Here is a 23,042-nt window from a genome sequence, read left to right as displayed (position 1 = left end):
AAATGTTAAAAGCAATTTGGTATTTAAATTCCTATTTTCTTCACATATACCAACATAAGATAACTATGACGTGTGATAAATGAGTTGTAAAATTTTAGTTACGATCTTGTCACATGCTCGCATACAATGTACTTTATGACTATCAGCAATTTGTTAGTCTTATCGACATGTTTCACCATAAGCAACAACTAAGGAGCTTTTTGAATCTAGAAATGCAATTTAAACAGAAATGACTTACAAACGTAAAGACCCACAATTGTGAATTTAAGCACTTTAAGCAGCAACTCCTTTGCTCCAAATTACAGATTTCCACTGATATTAAATTCCACTGATGTTAAATTCCACTGAAAAAAAAACGCAATCAAAAGGGGAATCAAGCAACGAAAAATACCCTAACCAACAATGAAAAGTAAAGAAATCAAATAAATTAACTTAACCTAAACCCTAAGTTGCTCACCATACAAGATTATTTAGCGGTGAGAAAATCGAAGACGAAGCAGCGGTGAGAAAGAGGAAGGTGAAGACGAAGCAACGGCAAGAAAGAGAAGACGAAGACGAAGCAGTGATGAGAAAGAGGAAGACGAAGATGAAACAGCGGCAAAAAAAAGAAGACGAAGCAACAGTGGCAACGATTGAAGTGAAAAGGAAGGCGACACAGTGATGGTTTAGAATTGAACGAATGCCCTTCTCACTCTCGAGGGCAGATTTTTTTCATTCTTATGAGCAGATTTTTTTCATTCTCAGGAGGGAGGGTTGTCTCAAGAGGGAAACATTTATTTTTTAGTTTCGAAGGAGGGAACGAAAAAGATTTCGTGCCAATTATTTTTTTCTTTTAACTTATTAATATAGCTCACATTTTTATCTTTAAATTTATCTTTTTAAATTTTACATTTTTTAAAATTTATTTTAGGCCACATTTTAAACCTTTAGGCTACGTTTTTTAAAATTCGTCCACACTTTTTAAAGATAACATTTAAATAAATGTGGCTTAAAATATCTATGATTTTAAAACTGGGTCTTTAACCATCTTTAAACCATGTTTATAAAACTATGGTCTTTTTTATGTTTAAGCTATAGTTTTTTACATGTGGACAAGTTTAGTGTGGCCTAAAGCCAAAAATGTTGTAGTGTAGGGGAAGCTAAGTTTGCTTTCTATTTATGTTTGAAGCTAGAACTTGTTTTGTCTTCTTTATCTTGTGTTGATTGATGCATGTGGATTGAAAGCATACATATGTGTATAGAATGATGAGGAGTGTCATTTTGTTCTCGCTTGTTATTTTCATGTTCTTGCTAGTTGATGGAATGGTGATGGGTATTGGCTTGTGTGGTGTTCTGAATTTGTGAATTATCTTGTTGTTTTCATAGCATGGTGGGTGCAGAAAGGGTGCAGCTTTTGGGTTCCAATAGGGTAGTTTACGTAGGGTTTTGTTTTTCTTTCTTTTAAGCTTTGAGTGTTGGCCATAACTATATGCCTGTCTATATGTCATCTCCTAGCCTAGTTATGGGTAGGAATGGCAACGGGTCGGGTTAGGCGCGGTAGTACCTACCCATAACTCGACCCGTACAAAAAAATCCTACCCAAAACCCGCTCCTCTACTGGCGGGATACCCGCATATGAAAAATCCACAGATATTTTTAAACCCGCGAGTATCCATGGATACCAGTTAATATTTAAAAAATATATTTTATTAGTTTTTAATTAAGATCAAAATAAAATTGCATACAGAATAAAAAAGAAGAACAAATAGTACTTAAAACATACATTCAAATAGTAGTCTCGGGACAACTAAATATATTTAAAATATAAATCCAAATTGATAGTACTTGAAACATACATCCAAATTCAAACAACAGTAATTTATAAAAAATATTATAAAAATAACACTCTAGGATTTATCCTCATCATCTTCATCTTGACCATTTAATTCCTTAAACAAATAACACACAAATAAAGTCATCAATACATCCCCAAAAGTGACACTATTAGTAAAATTAAAATAAAATATTTTTAAAAAAGTACTAACATCATCATTAATTATCTCCTCTAGTATTGTATCAAGTTTCATCTTGTCCACTTTCAATTTAGAAGAACCTGAAAATGAAAAACAATTCATTCATTGTAACAATTAACATAACTATACATATATATTTAATTTGAAATGTTAATTTAATTACCTTCTATGTCAGTCCATAACAAATCTTGAACACACATCAATGCCTCTAAAGTGTTTGGGTGTAATCTACTACGATGTGGAATGAGAAATCAACCACCAATACTAAAAGAAGACTCATAAGTAACGTTGAGATAGGAATGGCTAGAAAATCTCTTGCAATCATTTGCAAGATTGGATATTTTAACCCATTAGCCTTCCACCAAACTAAGATGTCAAATTCTTTATCTGAATCAGGTAGTGTTGGTTCCTCCAAGTAATAATCAAGTTCTAACTTATAATTTGATGGTTCGGTTTTCTTTGCAATTTGATGTTTTGCAAAATCTCTCCTCCAAGCATATTTTCTTCCATCAACACTTTGGCCAACATTTATATTTGGATCTTGGAACAAAGAACATACCTTCTTACCTCATGTTGATTTCATACTCTCTTACCAAGTCGTTACAAAGAGTTTTCACTTTTTCAATTTCACAATCAGATTCCTCTCCATATATCTTGAGGGGAAAATAATCCAACAAATCAATTTTATACTTGGGGTCTAACACAATACTTATAGTCATCACCCCACTAATCACACCCCAATACTTGTTAAATTTTAAAACCATGGATGTAGTCATTTGATGAATAATAGAAATTGGAGAGTCAAGCCATTCCATCAAAGCCAACTTAATTTGGCATACCTTTGGAAAGAAAATATTAGTATTTTGATATGAAGTACCAGAGAACAAGAGTGTGACATCATAAAATATTTCCAATTTTTGACAAATTTCAATTGTCATTTGTCAATCATGTGCACTAGGCAAAGCTTTGTACTAACTCTCTCGTTTTGACAATCGATCAAATACATCTTTGTATTTTATGGCTACTTGAAGCATTAAAAATGTAGAATTCCACCTAGTTTTGCAATCAAGAACCAATTTTCCACTAAACGGGATACTCAATTTAGCACATGTCTTTATAAATTTCTCTTCTCTTTTAGGTGTTGTTGTCCAATAATTAGCACTTTCTCTAACCTTTTCCATGACATTACCAATTATATACAAACCGTCCTTCACAATTAAATTCAATATATGTGCACAACATCGCATGTGAAACAATTGGCCACCAAAAATAAGAGACCTGTGTAACATCTTATCTAAAATGTGTTCAATCATACCATCATCATTTGTAGTGCAATTATCAATTGTCAAAGTAGAAACCTTTATATCTAGATTCCAATCCATTAACATTGAACCAACACTTCAGCAAGAACTTGATTAGTATGAGGAGCAAGCACATACATGAACCTATTTTAAAAGACCAAAATTTAATAATGTAGTCAACAAGAACAAAGTTAACCTAAAAATAGTAGTATAGTTTAATGTTATTACCTCACAAGTCGACTTTGTAGCCTCCATAAATCATCAATAAAGTGAGTTGTTACAGTCGTGTATCCTCTATTTTGATTACTAGCAGTCCACATATCGGTTGTAATTGCAACTTGACTTTGAATCCTTGACAATAGTAACTTCATTTTCTCTTTTTCTTCATGATACTCCTTAGTAATATCATTTTTTTATAGAATTCCAAGAAACCACCTTGAATAGAGGTTGTAGAGCAGCACAAAACTCTTTAAAACCAATGTGATCAACCATTGACATTGGATACTCAGGTAGGATTCTAATCTTTCAGAGTGTGTGCCTAGTTGTTTGTTGATTAAACGCATAACTCCCAACAACCATAGTTTCATTCTCTACCTCTTGAGTTTTTAAAAATCCTTGTTTGATGTCTCGTGTTGTTCGAAGCTTACAAGTCTTGAAATGATTTTGCAAATGCGATGTACCTTGCCTTTCATCATCCAAAAGTCTTTTCTCACAATAGTTGCATACCGCTTTCCAATTTCCATCTATTTTTTGCCTCTTATAATGATTCCAACCATCTGAAATTAATTTCCTTGAATTCACAGTTGGAGTTGAGCTTTCTATTTCACAATGCCTTGAATTTATAGGAACATCATTTTGCTCCTTAAGATTTGATTCACCCACATTTAATTCTACAAATTGTTCTTGTTCTTGTTGATAATCCATAGGAATAGGAGTAAAGGTTTCTTGAATGAACATTGATGTAGCCACAAATGAAGTCAGGATGAGTAGAATTGGAAAATCCTACAATTGATAGACAAAACAATTGGTCAAAACCAACGAGTCTGTAGCATATATCCTACAATTGGTTGTCACTGTCAATATATCAGAATACAAGTCAAGCAAAATAATGATGATAAAATAGTGATAAAAATCTAAATTCAAATTTAATTGCAAAGGTGAAAAAAGGTTAAATTAAACGATGGTCACATGCTACTGCATCCTAGCACCACATGTTTAAATAATAAAAAAGGTGAGATTAAAAGCTTGATATAGTAACGTATTTTTTAGATTAATATTAATGTTATTTTCTTACATTAAAGTCGTCATCCACAAATTTCTAATATTCTCCAGATTTGTGCATTCTGTTTGAGGCTACTTTGTAGGAGTAGATATTTTACAAATTATATGCATTTTCTTGTTTCTATTTTTTTCTTTTTGTCACTTTGCCACCACACAGTTAAATGCATGCTTAATTGTTCACAACACAACACGACGACTTTCGGACGAGCCATTTACAATGAATGTTATTGGTTTCAAAATCCTAGGCATGTGAAGGAAGAACAATCATGCTTTAAGCATCGTAGTGAAGAAGAAAAAAATTACCATTTAAACGTGAACTAATATTTTGCTTCGATGGTAAGAGGAGTCCACGAAGTGAAGCAACGCAGTCTCGTGCGTGAACAGATGCAGATCTAATCACCAACAACTTGAATAGGAAGGTGAATGAATGTGGGTCGAACGAACTTAATGAGACGTTAAAATGAGATTAGAAGTAAGCAATTATTTTTTCGAACGAGGCTGCAGAAAAACTAGGTCAGAGTTATTCAATTGAGCAGAGGCAGAAAACCTAAATTTTATTAGGTTAGACATAAATATGAATTTTAAATTTTTTTATTATTTTTAACGGGTAACGGGTATCCGCGGGTACGGATAGTTTGATATCCGCACCTGATCCGTTTATAAGGGAATATTAAAATACCCGCTACCCGTGGATAATAAATACCCGCGGGTACCAACTATCCACAAAGAATTTTACCCGCGGATATCCACGAGCACGGGTATTTTTTTCATCCCTAGTTATGGGACAACTTGGTGATTTAGTGAGCCAAGCCGACCCGGCTCACTTTTTAGCGAGCTAAAAAAATTCGAACCCGACCCGACCCACCACGGGTTGGCGGGTTAAACGGGTTGGCTCACGGGTTCACTTAATTAAAAAAGAAATACAATTTTTTTTTAGTCAAAACTAAATTGTAATTCTAATTAAAATCTTAATAAACTTTAATACAATCCAAATACAAACCAAAATATAAAAAAATACAAATTATTTATGTGTTGGATAAAAAAAAACCTAACATGACCCAAATGTAAAACTCAACTTAATAAAAAAATAAAAAACACTTATGTGACCATTTTATCTACAGGTTGGTGAGCCAACCCAGCTCATCACAAGTTCAACCCGAGTGAGCTGGGTTTTAAATGAGTCGGATCAAAAATCAACCCGTATTGAAATTTGTAAAAAAATTTCAACCCAACCTGGCTCGAACCCGTGGTGAGCCGGGTTAGCCCGCGGGTTCCAACCCATTTTGACAGCTCTAATTGTCAGTTATGATCGTGTGGGGAATGCCATACCGGCAGATGATATTCTTCCAGACAAATTGTTGCACTTGCTTTGTCATTATGGTGGCTAATGGTTTAGCTTCAATCCATTTAGAAAAGTAATCAACTCCTACTACAAAGAACTTGACTTATCCTTTTCCTGGTGCGAATGGACCGATTATGTCCATTCCCCATTTAGAGAATGGCCATGGGGAGGAAATATGGTGGAGCTCTTCTTGGTGTATATGGGTAACTAAGCCATGTTTCTGGCAGGGAATACATTTTTTGGTGTAACTGGTGTAGTCTTCCTTTATGGTTGGCTAGTAGTATCCTACTCGGAGTATTCTTGCAGCCATGGTTTTGGGACTAGAGTAGTAACCATAGATGCCTTCGTGTATTTTTTGCATAACGTACTCAGCTTTTTCCTTAGCTATGCATCTTAAAATAGGCCTGCTGAATCCTCTTCTAAACAGCTCTCCCTCGATTAAGGTGTAATGTGTCGCCCTCATTTTCCATCATTTCTCTTCATTCTCTGGTTCCTTTTTCTAAGTGTTGGATGAAAGATTTCATCCATGTGCCGACAATTGTTATCTGCATGCATTGGTCTTGTCGTTGAATGGAGGGTGATGTTAGGGTTTGTTGCAACAAGGACTGATGCCTGTCTTTCTTTTTTGTGCTGCCCAGGTTTGATAAAAGATTGGTCCTGGTGTTGTTGCTTCTAGAGATGTGTTCGATTTTGAAGACGTCAAAATGGTCGATCATGGAGGTAACTACATGATAGTATTGGGACAACATTGGGTCTTTCACCTGATTGAGGTGTCCAACTGTGAGTCGAGAGTCTATTTTGCACAAGAGTCGCTTGGTGCTGACGTCTTGCGAGAAGTTGACGCCGGCTATTATTGCCTCATATTTTGCTTGATTGTTGGAGGTTTTGAAGTTGAAACGTAACGACTGTTCTATCAAAATACCTCTCGACCCTTCTAATACTATGCCTGCTCCTGCACCTTGTGGATTTGAAGAGCCGTCTACGTCCATCGTCCACCACTCTTCTTCGAGAGTGGGTTGATCTTGTAGGTCGTTGGTAAAGTCAACTAGACATTGGGCTTTTATGGGGACATGTGGTTCGTAACGGATGCTGAACTTAGATAGCTCATTTGACCATGATGATAGTCGTCTTGCTAAATATGGTTTTTACAGGATTTTTTGTATTGGGCAATCCGTTCTAACAACCACTGTGTGACTTTGGAAATATGGTCGTAGTCTTCTAGCGGTTGTTATGAGTGCAAGAGCAACCTTCTCTACCATCTGGTAGCGTGTTTCGGGGTCCTGGAGAATGCGACTGACGAAGTATATCAGTTGTTGTGTATTGTTTACTTCTTGGATGAGTGTTGCGCTGACCGCAATGGTAGAAGCTGAGATATACGATATGAGGGGGAGATCGGTGTGTGGTTTGCTTAATATTGGAGGGGTGGCAAGGAGTTGCTTTAGTTGGTCGAAGTTTTATTGGTAGGTTTCATCCCATGCAAACTTAGCTGACTTCTTTAGGAGTTTAATCATGGGCTTGGTCTTATCGACGAGCTTAGGGAGGAAACATGATATGGTTGTTAGCCTTCCTACCAAACGTTGTACTTCCTTGACGTTAGCGGGCCTCTGCATGTTGATAATGGTTTGGCAATTCTCTGGGTTGGCCTCAATCCCTCGTTGTGTAAGCATGAAACCTAGAAATTTCCTGTTGTCTACCCCGAAGGTGCATTTTACGGGTTAAGTCTTAGGTTATACGCGCGTAGTGCCTCAAAGACTTCTACTAAGTTTGCTGAATGTTGTAGCGGACTGGGGGATTTGATAATGATTTCATCAACGTAGACCTCAACGCATTTGTCTAGGAAGGGTTGGAAAACCTTGTCCATTAACCTCTGGTACGTGGCCTTGGCGTTCTTGAGGCCAAAAGGTATGACCTTGTAGTATAGGTTGGCCTCCTCCGTAATGAACATGATTTTTAGCTTGTCTTCCTCTGCCATGGGTATCCGATTGTAGTCGAAGTATGCATCCAAAAAACTTAATATTGCGTGTCTTGCCTACTGATGGTTTTTTACTATGTACTAAGGAGTCTCTTAGTATAGTGTAAACGGCTTCAAGATTGCTGATGTCCGCTTACTATATACTAAGAAGTTTCTTAGTACAGAATAAGCGACTTTGTAATTTTTTGGTGACCGTTTACCGTATATTTTGTGTATTTGTTCCAGATTCTTGGGACATATATTAGTTTTTTCCTCTTCTAAGTACAATAATGCAATAAAACTACACACAGTTACATTAATTTATGATATTATTTACTTCATACCCATTTATCCACTTCGGTCAATGCTTCATAAGTTAATATTGTCATATGTATACAAGTATTATTTTGCCTTATAACTATTAAGAAATATTCTAAATATTTATTTTAAAATATATTTTAAAATATATTTTAGTCAATTAATCCACGACACAATTCAAATATAATTAAAAATTGACCTGAGTTATTAAATACAAAAATAAACTCCACATGATTTAAACTAATTAACTAAATTTAATTGTGTTAAGTTGAAATTTAAATCAAATTGAACCCAGTTTATGCATTACTTTAATTTTAATAAATTTTTGGGAAGGATGGAGTAATTTATTCATCTATTAGTTAGACTATGTTTTTTCACCGAATAAATGATAACTATTTGGCTTTAAAACATTCCTTCAATGTCAATTTCGCAATTATGGTACATGAAATTGCCAAATTTGGAAAACTGCTTCACTAGTTGTCTGGTCCCAAAAATCATCATTACATTGAGAAAACAATAAATGCAATGGCAGAATGATGTGTAAAGTATTTTTTTATAATTAAGGCGTATTTATCTCCTGCACAGATAATAAATTATATTTTTAATGGCAACTTCAAGATAAACATTTAGTTATCATTGTTTAAATTAAATTAATGTGGAATCATATGTACCAATGATATATTCAAAAGTGAAAAATATTAAAATTTATAATATAATGGTCTCGTCACAGTCTCTTCAGCCAAATCCATAATATCAACTCCTGCTTCCATTTCAACAAGGAAAATCATTAACCCCACTTTTTGTTTGGACCACTATCTTCTTTTTCGTCACAATAAATCATCCATAAATACCAAATTCATAGATAAAGTTCCTATGATCAGTTTAATTCTTATATTTTTATATCACCATTGCTTTAGGCACAAGTACCATTGTTTAATATCAAGTCATATAATTAATTATGGAATGATATTATGGTTTCTTGCTCTGTTACGAAAAACTTTATAGATATAATATAATTTATTAGGCCATGCTTGGTAACTTTTAATTTGTATTTTCTCGTGTTCTTATGTAGAAATACATTTTAGATCACTTGTTTTCATCTTTTCTTCTATCTTTTTCATCTTGTGACAAGCTTTAAGCTCAAATAAACCAAACATTGAACAAGTTAAACATGAGCAAAATGTTACATGTTGAGACACCAAAGATAATAACTAGGCACGTAATCCAAAATTAACTAGAAATTTAAATGATTTTATGCATGATATTTGATAGTAATGAAAAGTTAAAAATAAACTTGTAAAATTATAAAATTACTGTTTTTAGATTTTTTTTTTGAAGGTGTTGTTATTTTTTTATACAAGTTTGACTTATATATTTTATATTTGTTATGTATATTTTTATTATTCTTGTTAAATATTATTTTAACTCCTTAATATTTAGTAAAAAATATAATTAGTTTTTTTTTAAATTTTGAATTAATTTAATTCTTAATTTTTAAAAATATTTAAATTTAATTTTTTTAACTAAATTTTATTAAGTTTATTTGTCTGGAATTTTTTTCATAAATTTAATTTTTTATCTTTAAAAATGCGTGAAGTTAGTTTTATTAATCAAATTTTGTTAAATTTATTTGTTATTTCAAAGAAATTTACATGAATATGTCAAATGACGTAAACAATTTAAATATTATCATGAAACATTTTTGAAACGTAACAAAAATTTGATTAAAAATATTAAAAATTTTGGTTAAAAATATTAAACTTACGTATTTCTAAAATTTGATGACTAAATTGGACTATAATTAAAAAAAAATTAATTCTAATTTTTACATAAAATTAAAGAACCAAAATATTTAACTTCTTATAGAAATTTCATGTGTTGTATTTTTTTAGTGAAATTTTTTTAAAAAAAATTATTAATAATATAAAATTTATGGTTCTTCTTATTTATCGGTCGGTTTAGATGTGTGTAATATAGATGAAAAATTTTAAATATGAGAATTCTTTATAAAATTTTTCTGACAAGAATTTCAGACATATATATCTCATTATAATATACAAAAGTATAAGAATGTCATATTAAGGTATTCAGGATTGAAAATACTTTTACTTAGACAAAGAGTATGCCAATATAAAATAAACATAGAAAAAATTATTAGAAATCCAAATAGAAATCTAAATTTCACATTAAATAAACATACAAAAATTTAATAACATAAAAAAAAAAACCAATAATCTTTAAAGTTTTCAATTCTTTTATATGAATTTAACTTATGTCCCTTTCTCTGCAAATCCTCCATGAAAATAGCTATTGGGATCTCACGTAAGAGTTTCCAAACATGATGGAAACATTAACCAATAAGTGAAGGTAGAAAAAACTAGAAAGCTTTACTTTGATCTTTATTACGTGCCTCTGAAAGAAGATGATGAGAAGTGACACACGTGCATGGTTGTATGTGATGGAGCCACGGAATAAAACAGTAGTAAAAAGAGAGAAAAAAAAAGAAAAACATGGGTTGAATGAGTCATATCATATATAGTATTATTTGGAGCACAAAAATCTTCTAGGCCCTCCCTAGCCGAATTGGTGAGAGTAACACTGTGTCCCTTCCTCAAGACAAGTACCTTGAACACATACTGCATAAAACAAAATATGCTGCCATAAAGAGGGAAATGCCAAAGAGAAAGACCCATAATACTTCCCTTGTGTGACCAATAATAGTTGCTCCATTAGGTGGACATTGGCATGTCTAGAGCAAGATGTGTTGATCTCACAAATGTCTTCAATCAACTCAAAATTGAATCTTGTCAAAAGGGTGTTCTTCACATTTAATGAAAGATGGTATCTTAAATATAAACTTTTTTTAATTAATGATTCATAGATATTTATAGCAACAAGTTATAAATATAAGTATCTCCCTCAACATATCTAATATTAAATTCTTAATCACGTATTTGATAATTAATACCATTCTTCATACTAATGTCATTAATATGAAGTGGAGCAACACACAAAGAAATACATTAGATATTTTTTTTTTCTTTTTAAAATATAAGATGTTCTTGTTGATTTTTGAATTTGAGCTAGTATATGTTGAAAGTGTTATTACTTGGATAGAATTGTATTTAGGAGAAATGGAAAGAAAATGTGTTAATGGGGGCCCATTTTGGCATTTGCTTAGAGAGGAAGTGAATCAGAATGGGAGCGTAGGTGCTTCATTCAAAAGGGGTTTAAAAAAAAAGGCAGAAATGGACAAGGCCTAGTGGCAATGAAAGAGGGTACAACTGTACATGTAAGTAGTCCATGACATAGATACAACTCTCACATGCTGTGGTAGATGCTCCTAGAGAGAGAAACAGGGTTCTAGAGAGAGAAAGTGTTGTTCCTTTCTGTTTGCCATCTTTTGCAGTGTGGTAGCATTTGGGTTTCACAGAGCTCTTTTTATTTCTGGTGGGGTTCAAGGTGAGGGGTGAAGCCAAGCAAGATTTCGATTTCTGTTTTTATGCTCAGAAATGTTCAATTGCTTCTGCGATTTTAAGGAACCCTAATTGTGCCTGAGATTCTGCCGCTCTGGTGCGTGCCTCTGAGCATTGTTGCGCCTATCGGAGTTCTCGGTCGTGTCCTTTTGTTGAATAGTTTGGTTTTTTTTTTTTTTGTGGTTTCTGATGATGTGTTTTGAATTTCTTTCTCGAGAATCTGGGATGGGTAGGGTAGGTTGTGATCTGTGTTGAAAATGAGGGTTTCTGCTCTGGATTTTCGGTTCCGTCATCCATTTCTCGACCTGATGTTTGTTCTGTGTCCCAATGCTGCTTCTGGATTCATGCATGTCGGTTTTATGCTTCACTTTTGTCCCGGAATTCTGGGTTCCGCGTCTCTTTCAAGTGATTTGCTGCTTTAATTGAAGGGAATATTAAGTATTTAATGAAAATGAGAATATTTTTTAGCTTGAAAGCATATAACGTGTGCGTGTATTAAATGTTAATGTTATTAAAACTTGTATTCTTATAATTTTAGCTTTTTAAGTTGGATAACTTTTGGTTTCCCTCACGGTTCTCTTTTGAAAACGGAGTTGTGTTCTTGCCAAGCATAAACTACTAGGGGATTGCATTTGCATTTTTTTTTCAACCCAACCTTTACATTGCATTTGTGTGTTCTGTGAAATATTTACAGAAGTTTCTAATATTTTTATGCTAATAGCACAAAACATTGTTTAGTCATTTTTTGTCGTTAAAGACCGTTCTATGTCACTTCTATGTTGAGCTTGAATTTTTTAACAAGGGACATGATGAGTATTTTGAAGAAGTTTTTAATGAGGCTTTTTTAGTTAATGATTTAGAGGGTACTCACTGAAGCACTAATACTAAATCTGCAAATGGCACTGGAAGACATGAGACTCCCTCTGTCGAAAATCATTGTTGCGTGAAAAGTGTATTATTACTGAATTCTGATTCCTAATCCCTTAGTTTGATATGCTGTTTTTGTCCGAGGAGAATATTTCTCTAGAAGAAACTGTTGCATGAAAGTCAATATATTCTGATCCCCTATGCCATGGATCAACAATGAAAAACACATGTAATTGTGGGCAAACAATATATTTTTGCTTTGCTTGGTCTTCTTTGGCAGTTAGGCAGTCATGCTGATGCAACCAAAAGAGTACTTATAGTTCCATATCTAGAAGATAATATGGAAGTTAACTTATTCCAAAACTAAAAACTTCCATATTTAGGTGTTTAAATGCTTAATTACTTTTGTGGTTTTTTGTTTGTTTATAAATACAGTTTACCCATACCTTGTTTTACTACATTTTTTTTATTAATGAGATGAGATAATGGGGTATTCGGATTTTAGTGAAGAGAGATAAAGAATCTTTTAATGAATCCTTGTGATGGATGCTCATGGGTGCAAAATTGAATGTGTGGCTGTTGTCCGATAATCGTTCACCTTATTTACATTTCAGTTTTGTATTTAATGCAACTATGACTCTGAGGGAAAATGATACCAATAAATAAAAATGACACTTACACGATTTCTTATATTATTGTTGTTGCATGATATCTTCCATGCATATTTTCTTTCAGAAAAATAATTATGATGGTAATGCTTGTTTTGAATCTTTTAATTTCAAAGACAAGTTAATAACATCTCAATTTCTTCTGCAGATTCTAAAGCCTTTACCTGGAGAACTTTTTCTATTAATTGGGGTCAATAGTGACGAAGTATGTCAACCAGTTATTTATGGCTGAAGAAAGGCTTTCTTCATTTGTTGGTTTAGCTTTTGTAATGGTGCCAACATGTAGACCAGCAACAGAAACCGCATAGTGAAATCGCATCTGTCAGCAGAGATGTTGATCAGCAACGATGTAGAGGATTTGTTTGATGATAACTTTGAAGGATCTAACGAAGAAAGACAGATTTTTTCAGAGGTCTTTTCTGGTAATGACATTTTTCAGTCCAGTCAGAAATGTGTTGTTCCTGGAGTTATCAACTTTGAACACGAATCTGCTAAAAACACATTTAAATCGTTCTGCTCTAGTAACGAAAACTCAGTTGCATTGCATCCCTCGTCTTCAAGACTTACACACCCTGAAGAGGGGAACTTTGTTGTAATTGAGCATTCTAAAGAGGCTGCTCCGGGATGTTTGCCAGAGAGTTTCATTTGTGAAGAACAGAATGACGAGGATGTGAATGTCAAACGAATGAAATTTTCTCTGCATGAACTTGCTTGTAGTAGATCCGATTCAGAAAAAAACTTGAGTTCATCACGACTCTCAAAAGTAGCAGTTTCTAACCTGTCTAGTGCTGCTACAGGCTGTGATAGGGAACCAATTGCATTCCGGTTGGTTGAATCATCCAAACATGGTGTGATATCTAGTTGTTATCTATTGAACCATAACAATTTAAATAAACAAGCTGTTAAGGATGAGGTAGATGCTACAAACTTTAACACAGCAACAGCAGACGGACATATTGCAAAAGAGGTGTCTATAAGTAAAGCAGCTGCTTCTCCTGTTTCCCAGGAAAGCTTTGCGAGCAGGCTTGTAGTTACCAGTCCGTCAATCACTGTTGTGAAGAAGTCTGGGTCTCCTTTAAATCCTGAAGAAATGCCGGAATTGACTGATGTGGACATCTCAAATTCACCATCAACGCTACCGGAAGAGGACCCTCGTACTATTCTGCAGTTTCAGATTGTTCAGTTGCTTACGATGGCAGGGTGGACTATTGAGAAGCGTCAAAGGCCTAGCAGGCGTTATCCAGAGTCAGTTTATAGGACACCAAAGGGAAAGCCTATTCGGGAATTTACAAAGGCTTGGAGAATATGTGGTGAGCTATTGTCTGTTGAAAAATGCAATTTAATGTGCAGAGATTATAAGGAATGGACTGATATTAGTCAATTCTGGTCTGATCTATCCAGTGCACTGATAAATATTGATAAAACAAAGATGCAGTCAGAAGACCCTGCTGCCATGTTGGCATATCGATGGTGGCTTTTGGATCCTTTTGTAGTGGTTATATTTGTTGATAGAAAGATTGGTGCCCTGAAAAAGGGGGAGGTAGTGAAAGCAACTTGGAGTTTAGTTTCTAGTAAGTATAAGGTGTCACGTGCTCCCATTGATTCAAACTCTGGAAATTTGAATCAGGTACCTGGAGGGTCTAATGTAAATTCAGTTCGTCAAGCCAAAATTAGAAATTCTAGAAGTCTTGATAAGCAGAGTTCAGAAAACTATCAGGAAACAGATAATATTATTGATGGACATGCGCCAATGGACATGTCAGAAGAAAATAACACATCCAGTGTGAGCTATGGCTTGGTTCATTCTCACGACTCAAGGGCTATACAACAGTCTGAATGTAGTGAGGAGGAGGGTGGGAAAATCTTAGTAGATCCTGCATCTGGGAAAGATAACACATATTCTGTTGCTAATCTTACTCTTAGAAAGAAAATGCGAAGGAAGTGCAAAAGGGTATCTGAAATTAAAATGAGTATGTCCTACCATGGTGACATGCTGGGCTCAACTGTCACTGACCAGGTGCAGTCACTAGATGGTGAAGAATGTGGTTTGGAAGAGGTCCAGAATTATCTAGTTGACAATGCTGGAAGGAAAAGAAGCTGCAGAAAGTTATCATCTGTCAGTGCAATTCAGAGAAATATCAGGAAAACAAACTGCTCCGTAACTGGAACGGATAGGTCTAACAGATGCCAGATTAAAGATGATGATTTATTGGTGTCTGCAATATTCAGGAATAAGGACTTTGGCCCAAAGGCAATCCGGGGAAATTCTAGAGCTAAATCCTGCAAATCAAGGGGCCAGAGAAAGCTTAAAAGCCAAAAGGGTCGTTGCAGGTTGCTGCCAAGGAACCCCTGTAAAGGAGGAAAGTACAACAAGGACTCTAATAGGTTTTATTTGGGTTCAAGGACAATATTGTCCTGGTTGATTGATAATGGGGTCATATCTTTAAATGACGTGATTCAATACAGAAATGCTAAGGATAATGTTGTCATTAAGGATGGTAGGATCACCAAAGATGGTATTATATGTATATGTTGTGGTAAGGTGCTTACATTATCTGAGTTCAAGTTGCATGCTGGGTTTACATTGAATCGTCCCTGCATGAATATTTTTATGGAGTCTGGCGAGCCCTTTACATTGTGCCTCCTTCAAGCTTGGTCAGCTGAATACAAAGCCAGGAAAAGTCTGAATCAAGCTGTGCAGACCGAAGATAATGACAAAAATGATGATTCGTGCGGATTATGTGGTGAAGGGGGTGAGCTTATATGTTGTGATAATTGTCCTTCTACTTTCCACGCAGCTTGTTTGTCCACTCAGGTCTGTCTGCTCTTGGTCTATGCAAGCTTTTCTTTTATTTTGTTTTGGAAATCCTAATATAAGTGGTTGATTTAACCGGCTCCTATGACATTCCTCTGTGTGTATGTGTGTATATGTCTTTGTGCTAGCATAAACATGTTGTTCTGCTCCTCCATTACTGTACTTGTAGTATAATCTTTCTGAGCTGTAGTTAGGAATGTTTATTCTGACTCAGTTGATTACTTGAAAATGTAGTATATGATAATTAGAACTTTTTATAGTGTACAAATGAGTTCACTTCTGTGAATATGAATAAATGATCAAGGTCGTCCACTGTATTTAATTGCTTTTACAGCCCAGTAGCCAAGAATTAACGAACTTTGTGCTTAGTTTAGCTGTGGTTTGATAAAGAAGTTCAGTGAGTATACACCTGTGCATTGCATCAGTGCCATAAAATAGTAGAAGTTATCTTATCTTTTACTGTGTAGAAAACATTTAGTAGTATTTTATTTAATTATAAAACTTCTTTAAGCAAATAGGATCAGATTAAATTGTTAAAAATATGTGCTTTTGGTTGAGTCATGAGTTAAGAATGTTTTGAAAATTATTGGGGTTATGTAAAAGATGACATTTACGCACAAATGTTGACATTACAAAGCAAAAACGTTGGTATGGTTGCATATCAAAATGTATTTATTATAAATCTATTGAAAATAAATGTGTAAATGCTATAGAAAAATTGAAAGAATTTCAAGTACGCTATGTTAATTGTGTTATTGTTGTGGACACTCATATGGACCTTTCTTAACAACAACCTAAAAAATACTATTCCCTTATTGTGTCTAAATCCATCACTAACAAACAGTATGTCTAGGATCCTTCGTAACTTGGTAGAATTTTGAGAAGCATGGTAGCAATCGCGAACAATAGCATATTAGGTAGCTCTTGAACCCATAACATCAATAGCTAGAGCTTGGTACAAACATCTCAAGGGATTACAAAAATAAATAAAAAATTATTCATTAATGATTTCATGAGAAACTCATTTATTAGATAATTATTTATTATTATTTATTACTAAAACATATTAGTATATTCCACCTACATTTAAAATGATTCCATTGTAGCAAGAGACATGAGAACATACAAAAAGTTATTGTGGCTCAAAGGAAATTTACATGCTAACATGTGAACTCCACGACTTGTGGTTCAGATTTATATATTATATATAGTAGATAGATTGATGGTATGGATGGGTTGCTTTGTGTTAGTGTGTTATTAATGTTTATATATGTTTACTTATGTTGCTCCTGTAGTCTTGTTTCTTTTCATGTGATGTATTTAACAATAAACAAGGTCCTTTTGTACTTTGTATTTTTGTGGATGTGCTTATTGTTGTTGATGTGATTATTATTAAGTACCTTAGAAGAATAATACAATCCTTTTTTGCCTATGTACATCAGGAGATCCCAGATGGTGACTGGTATTGTGCAAACTGCACTTGTAGGATATGTGGAAATTTGGTTATTGATAAAGACACTTCAGATCTGCAGGATTTGTTACAATGTTCACTGTGTGAACATAAATGTAAGTATGCTCTGTATGATCATGTTGCATTATGACATTACCAATGTTATGGTTGTAGAGCCTTTAGGGTGCAACAAGTTATATAATTTGTTCTGGTTTGAATAATTGAGATACTGTAATTTGTTTAATGGCTAAACAATTTGTTGGTTTGATTATTGTCATGGCTATGTCTGAGTCTCCCTAAAGGCCACAATAGTGGGAGCTTCATGATCTCATGCCCTTATATATTTATTATTACAATTAGTTACTTAATGATCATGACTGAAGATTTCTTTGATATGAAGTCTCTGCATTATGTTCCCGTTGTAATGCTTCAATGATCCGTCTGACTATTGTGATCTTTGTACTAAATAGATCACGAGACATGCCTGAAAGATAGAGAAACAAGAGAAGGAACAGCCTCAGACATTTGGTTTTGTGGTCAGAGTTGTCAGGAGGTACTATGCTACAATTTTTCAAATTTCTAGACTTCCATTTGAACTAGATTTCTTGAAATAGCTAATTATTTGTTATATTACACGATGATGTAGTGGCTTGTAGTGTGAGTTGGTCATTTTACTATCTATAATTTGAAGATGTTCAAAAACTTTTGAAACTTTGGTTTATATTCCAAACCGTGTGCCAACCTTTGGTACATTAAGTGATGATTATCTCATTAAAATTTAGGCTTAACTAGTAATTTGGTCGTTAAATTTGTTGCTTTTATTTAGTTTGGTTTCCTTATATATTTTTTTTTTCAATTAAGTCTCATGTTGTGTTAGATTTGTATAACCAGTGTTAATATTGTCTTTGTAAATACTATGTGTCAGTTTGTAGTATTTTTTCTTACACTTTTTTTTATTTTTTAAAGGTTTTTTTTTTCACGTGTCAGGGTTTGTGTCGTGTCATGAGACAATATCAGTCCCTATATTTATTTTTTATTTTTTGACATAACGAGTCCCAACTCTTTTTTTAAATCGAGCAAGGTTGTCCCAGTCCAAAATATAGTTGAATTCAGATTACTTACCAATAAAAATAAATAAATTATGAAACTTGTTTTATTTTATGAAAAATTATTAAAAAAATTATTTATTTTATAAAATTGATTTAAGTAGACAAATTATGTTAAAGACGTAAAATATATAAATAATTTGGTTTAGATTTCATGTGAATATTAACTTTTTTTTGTTAGAGGAATTAAATTTATTAATAAGCTAACAAATGATTTTTTTTTTTTGTTTTTCAAATATTAAATTTAAAAATTACAACCATATTTTGTTTCTTTAAATTTAAATTAAAAAGAATTAAATTAATTTTAATATTTAGGTTTCTTTAAATTTAAATTAAAAAGAATTAAATTAATTTTAATATTTAGGTGAAGTGATTTGATATATAAATCCTAAAAAATTATTTTAACATGGATATAAAAGTTACAAATAGGCTTAATTACTAATTTGGTAAGGACAACACGGTTCTATATAAAAGAAAATGGAACTTCATTGAGTCAAAAAAATAAATACAGGGAATTGAAAGAAAATACTATGAACTCTCACGTGGCGTTTACAAATACAGTGTTAACAACACTGTTGATACAATTATATCGTAAACTAAATTGAATCAATTTAATGCAAAATGAGACTTAATTGAAAAAAAAAAAAGGAGACAAAATTGAATAAAAGCAAAAAAAATTGGAACCAAAATAGTAATTCAACCTAAAATTCATGCAAGTGGTAGATATAGTTCTAAAAGTTGCTCTTTTCAGGTTTAAGATTAATAAATTTGAAGTTTAATCTGAGTTAAACTGAAGTTCGAGGTAATTAATAAGGTGATTGTGATCTCCATCAAATTCTTCTGTCCAAATATAATTCAATGGTTGTAATAATTGAGAGCATTATAGCACAGAATCATCCATGACTGTAGTGTTTGCCAAAAGCAGACCAAATTGGACAGCTTTTCAAACCCATATAGAATGTAGAAGAGTCTAGCCCTGTGACTTACCAAGTAACATAATGACTTGTTGGCATAGATGTATCCAATAGAATCACTTAGTATATAAATCCGGGAAGCCTTGATTTCCTGTGACTTTTCAAAGGGTTGACATTCTGTTTGGCCTCTCTTCTCTCTTTTAATCATCCTTAAGGGGAAGAAATGTAAAAGTAGTCTAGCTATGTGACATACCCAGTAAATTATCCTGGTCCAATGGCTCTCCCAGTTTACAGTTTAACTTCATTACAACAGCCCTCTTTTCTTGCCTTTTCAACTGTGTTGTACAATCTGATACAATAATTTGAACAATGAAAACCTTATCTCTCTAGGTGAGGTTGGCTACTACACGGATCACATGCCACCATCGAGCTTAGTTAAAAAACTATTCTCAGTCAAAAAGATTTGTTACTGTTAAAAAACTTTGTTGTAATAAGAAGTTAGTAAGCTTTGGCTTGACTGCTTGAAGGGGAGTGTTGGAAATAGTAAAATTCGGAAATAGCATGTTTCTGTATCACATGATAAAGTGCATTTAGTTATTCCAGGAATTAGTGTTTAGGAAGTTGGACTTGATTAGTATAGCCTTGGAAATAGTCTCCACTATATCTGACAAGACTTTAGAATCTATAGATATGGATGGTGTGCATAATTTGAGTACTCATTTTATTAAAAAAATCTCATTTCCTAAAATATTCTGTTCTCTCTCTCCCTCTTCCCCCCTCTCCCCCTCTCTCTCTTTCTCTCTCTCCCAAATCCTCTTCTAAATTCAACAGCTTAAAATATTCAGTCGGAGGAAGAAGGAATGTTTTACATTTGAATAATTATGGTTTCTCGTTGTAGATACTCTAGATGGTAAAATAATAGGGTGGGTGCATTATTCGTATGATTTTATTTTGGGTTTTAGTTAACATGTGTGTTTTTAGCACAATATATTAATGAACAACATGAATTTATTATTTCACTGTAGTCTCAGTTAACATTTTTTTGTGGGCTAGGAACAATATTGTTTTCTCTTCTATGGGCAATGAATACTCTATCGTATATAATAATGTATTATGGTATTTGGACATACTAATCCTATTATGTTAATAATCAGGTCAAGTACACTCTACTTGAATAACCTAATTATGCTACCCAAGACTTTATTCAAGGACTCGAGACTCTTGTTTGTGCAGGTGTACACTGGACTCCAATCTCAGGTGGGGTTAGTTAATCAAGTTGCTGATGGCATCTCATGGACGCTTCTAAGATGCATTCATGATGACCAAAAAGTTCATTCTGCACAGTGGTTTGCCCTAAAGGCAGTATGCAATACGAAGTTAGCAGTTGCTCTTACTATCATGGAGGAGTGTTTTGTGTCAATGCTTGATCCAAGAACAGGCATCCACATGATACCTCAAGTTTTATATAACTGGGGGTTAGTGCCTCTTCCCTTCATTTCGTGTGCTTCTTTATTTATATTCCTGCCCCTTGCACTCTTTTTTCAATTTCATTTTGATTTGAGAGGCTTTATTTCATGTGATGTTCAGGTCTGAGTTTGCTCGTCTGAATTTTCAAGGGTTTTACACCATGGTATTGGAAAAACAGGATGTGTTAGTATCTGTAGCATCTATCAGGTAAAATTTAAAATATAGATATTTTTCTTATGAAATTTATGGTAGAATTGATGTTTGTGAATGTTTATTCTTATCTTTGTGTGGAATGGTTGTAGTTTAGGTACTATTTTAATCTATAATGGCAATTATTTAAATGCCGTTCACGGAAGCTCAAGCTTCTCTTCCAGCTGATTTATAGTTGCATTTGTTTGATTTATACAAGATGCTATACTTGTTTTATTGCATTGTTCTCATGTCCTTTACGTTTTTACAGGGTGCATGGAACCACAGTAGCAGAGATGCCTCTAATTGCTACTTGCAGTCGGTTTCGTCGACAGGGAATGTGCCGGCTCCTTGTGAGTGCTATTGAGGAGGTATAATTTGGCGTGTTTCTTGTATTTGTTCAACAAATTTGTAGTGATTTTTCGCTTAGTGACTTTTTTTTCCTATAATGGTTGAGTTTGAAAATTTCCCACACTTGCTTCATTTTGGCCTTTTGTGTTTCTAAACTTATCTGTCATTAGCAGATGTTAACATCTTTCAAGGTGGAAAGGCTTGTGGTATCAGCCATTCCTGATTTGGTTGAGACATGGACTAAGGGCTTTGGATTCAAACCCGTTGATGATGTTGAAAGGAAAAAATTGAATAAGTTTAACATGATGATATTTCCTGGGACAGTGTTTCTTGAGAAACCGTTACACAGGAAGATGAAAACTGAAGGTATTTTTGTTTGGTGTATTTAGTTTAGTGTACTATTATTGTTAAATACTTAACTAAACTTAATTTTCTTTTCAGTTGAAACAGGACTGTGTGATGAATCAACTCAAGCAACAGATGAATCCGTCAAAGTATGTATCAGTTCTGAAGGAATGAACATTACTGACTCATTGCTACCGGATGTTGCAAACATTACTACCAATCAAGTTGAAGCAAAGTCAGAACATGAACCTGTGGATGGTAAAAATCAGTCAGACTATGAAGCTGGCAGTGATACCCTCAGAAAAGACGATACACAACCTGTTGACGCTGCATTGGAAGCCAAAGAATCAACAGAAATAAGTAGTAGCTGTTTTACGGAAGAGATCATCCAGTTGACAGTGTCTGGTGGCTCAGAGAAATCCATGGAAGAGAACAATGTGAGCGAATTGAGAACATGCAATAAAGTGGAAATAGAAAGTGATTCAGTAAAGCAATCTAGTGAGAATTTTTGTGCTATCAAAGATGGTGCTGAACCAAGTATAAGGATTTTGGAGGACAAGAATATCAAAATAGGGGAGGGTCAGGAAAATGCTTTGCAGGGCCATTTTTCAAACCTATCCTGCAAAACATTTTTAGGCAGCAATTTTGACACGGATTCCAGTATTGAATGCTCAGTGATGTATGATGAAACAGCTTTTTTTGGAACATTTGCAAAGTCTGCAAGCTGAATCAGAAGTTGAAAGAAAGTAGATGTTTAGAGAGATGTTGTGATGCTCATAACAAACTTGTGTAGGGTATCTTACGGCAACTAACTGCAAAATATGGAAACATAAAATGGGTTCTAGACAACAGGGCTAGATAAGTTAAAATTGTGACCCATTGTGTGTAGCTAGGGACTTAGTGTGCAGCATAAGATGGATGCAAATAAAAATGTTTTTTGGTCTTGCCTTGGTAAGGAAGATAAGATGTGAATGAAGGTTGTGCTACTCACAGATGTCGTTAGTTTGCTCAAATCACTTTATCAATGTACCTTCAATTCCTATCACAAAGAATCATTCAGCTTCATCAAGAAAAACTTAACATTTCTTAAAATGGTCTGATACTTGTAAAAGCTAGTCTCGACAACTTAGCAAATATTGTTGCAGCTTGGTGCAATATGAATTATCTGCTGCCATTGCATAAATTGGAA

General features: G+C 33.8%; 1 protein-coding gene across 2 annotated transcripts; it reads left to right on the top strand.

Annotated features, from left to right (window-relative positions):
* Positions 1 to 11,458: 11,458 nt before the first annotated feature.
* LOC114183509 (increased DNA methylation 1) lies at positions 11,459 to 22,806 on the top strand. Of its 2 annotated transcripts, none has more exons than XM_028070549.1 (9): positions 11,459 to 11,667; positions 13,365 to 16,031; positions 17,474 to 17,597; positions 17,952 to 18,034; positions 20,735 to 20,976; positions 21,089 to 21,175; positions 21,429 to 21,528; positions 21,682 to 21,874; positions 21,950 to 22,806. In XM_028070549.1, the coding sequence occupies exons 2-9, from the start codon at positions 13,548 to 13,550 to the stop codon at positions 22,579 to 22,581; spliced, it is 3,945 nt and encodes a 1,314-aa protein (XP_027926350.1). In that variant the 5' UTR covers positions 11,459 to 11,667; positions 13,365 to 13,547; the 3' UTR covers positions 22,582 to 22,806. The 2 variants fall into 2 exon arrangements, with proteins under 2 accessions (XP_027926350.1, XP_027926351.1); XM_028070550.1 differs by having other exon boundaries at positions 11,506 to 11,778.
* Positions 22,807 to 23,042: the final 236 nt, after the last annotated feature.

The sequence above is a fragment of the Vigna unguiculata genome, chromosome 5 (assembly GCF_004118075.2).
Source record: "Vigna unguiculata cultivar IT97K-499-35 chromosome 5, ASM411807v1, whole genome shotgun sequence".
NCBI classification, from domain to species: domain Eukaryota; kingdom Viridiplantae; phylum Streptophyta; class Magnoliopsida; order Fabales; family Fabaceae; genus Vigna; species Vigna unguiculata.
The sequence above is the reverse complement of the archived record's forward strand: the minus strand, read 5'-3'. Positions and strand labels throughout refer to the sequence as shown.

What these genes read in the sequence shown, in the direction of transcription:
- LOC114183509 (XM_028070549.1), top strand. Translation starts at nt 13,548, where the DNA reads ATGTTGATCAGCAACGATGTAGAGGATTTGTTTGATGATAACTTTGAA. An exon ending in GTGGTCAGAGTTGTCAGGAG is followed by an intron (nt 18,035 to 20,734) that starts GTACTATGCTAC and finishes TTGTTTGTGCAG; the next exon opens with GTGTACACTGGACTCCAATC. An exon ending in CAAGTTTTATATAACTGGGG is followed by an intron (nt 20,977 to 21,088) that starts GTTAGTGCCTCT and finishes TGTGATGTTCAG; the next exon opens with GTCTGAGTTTGCTCGTCTGA.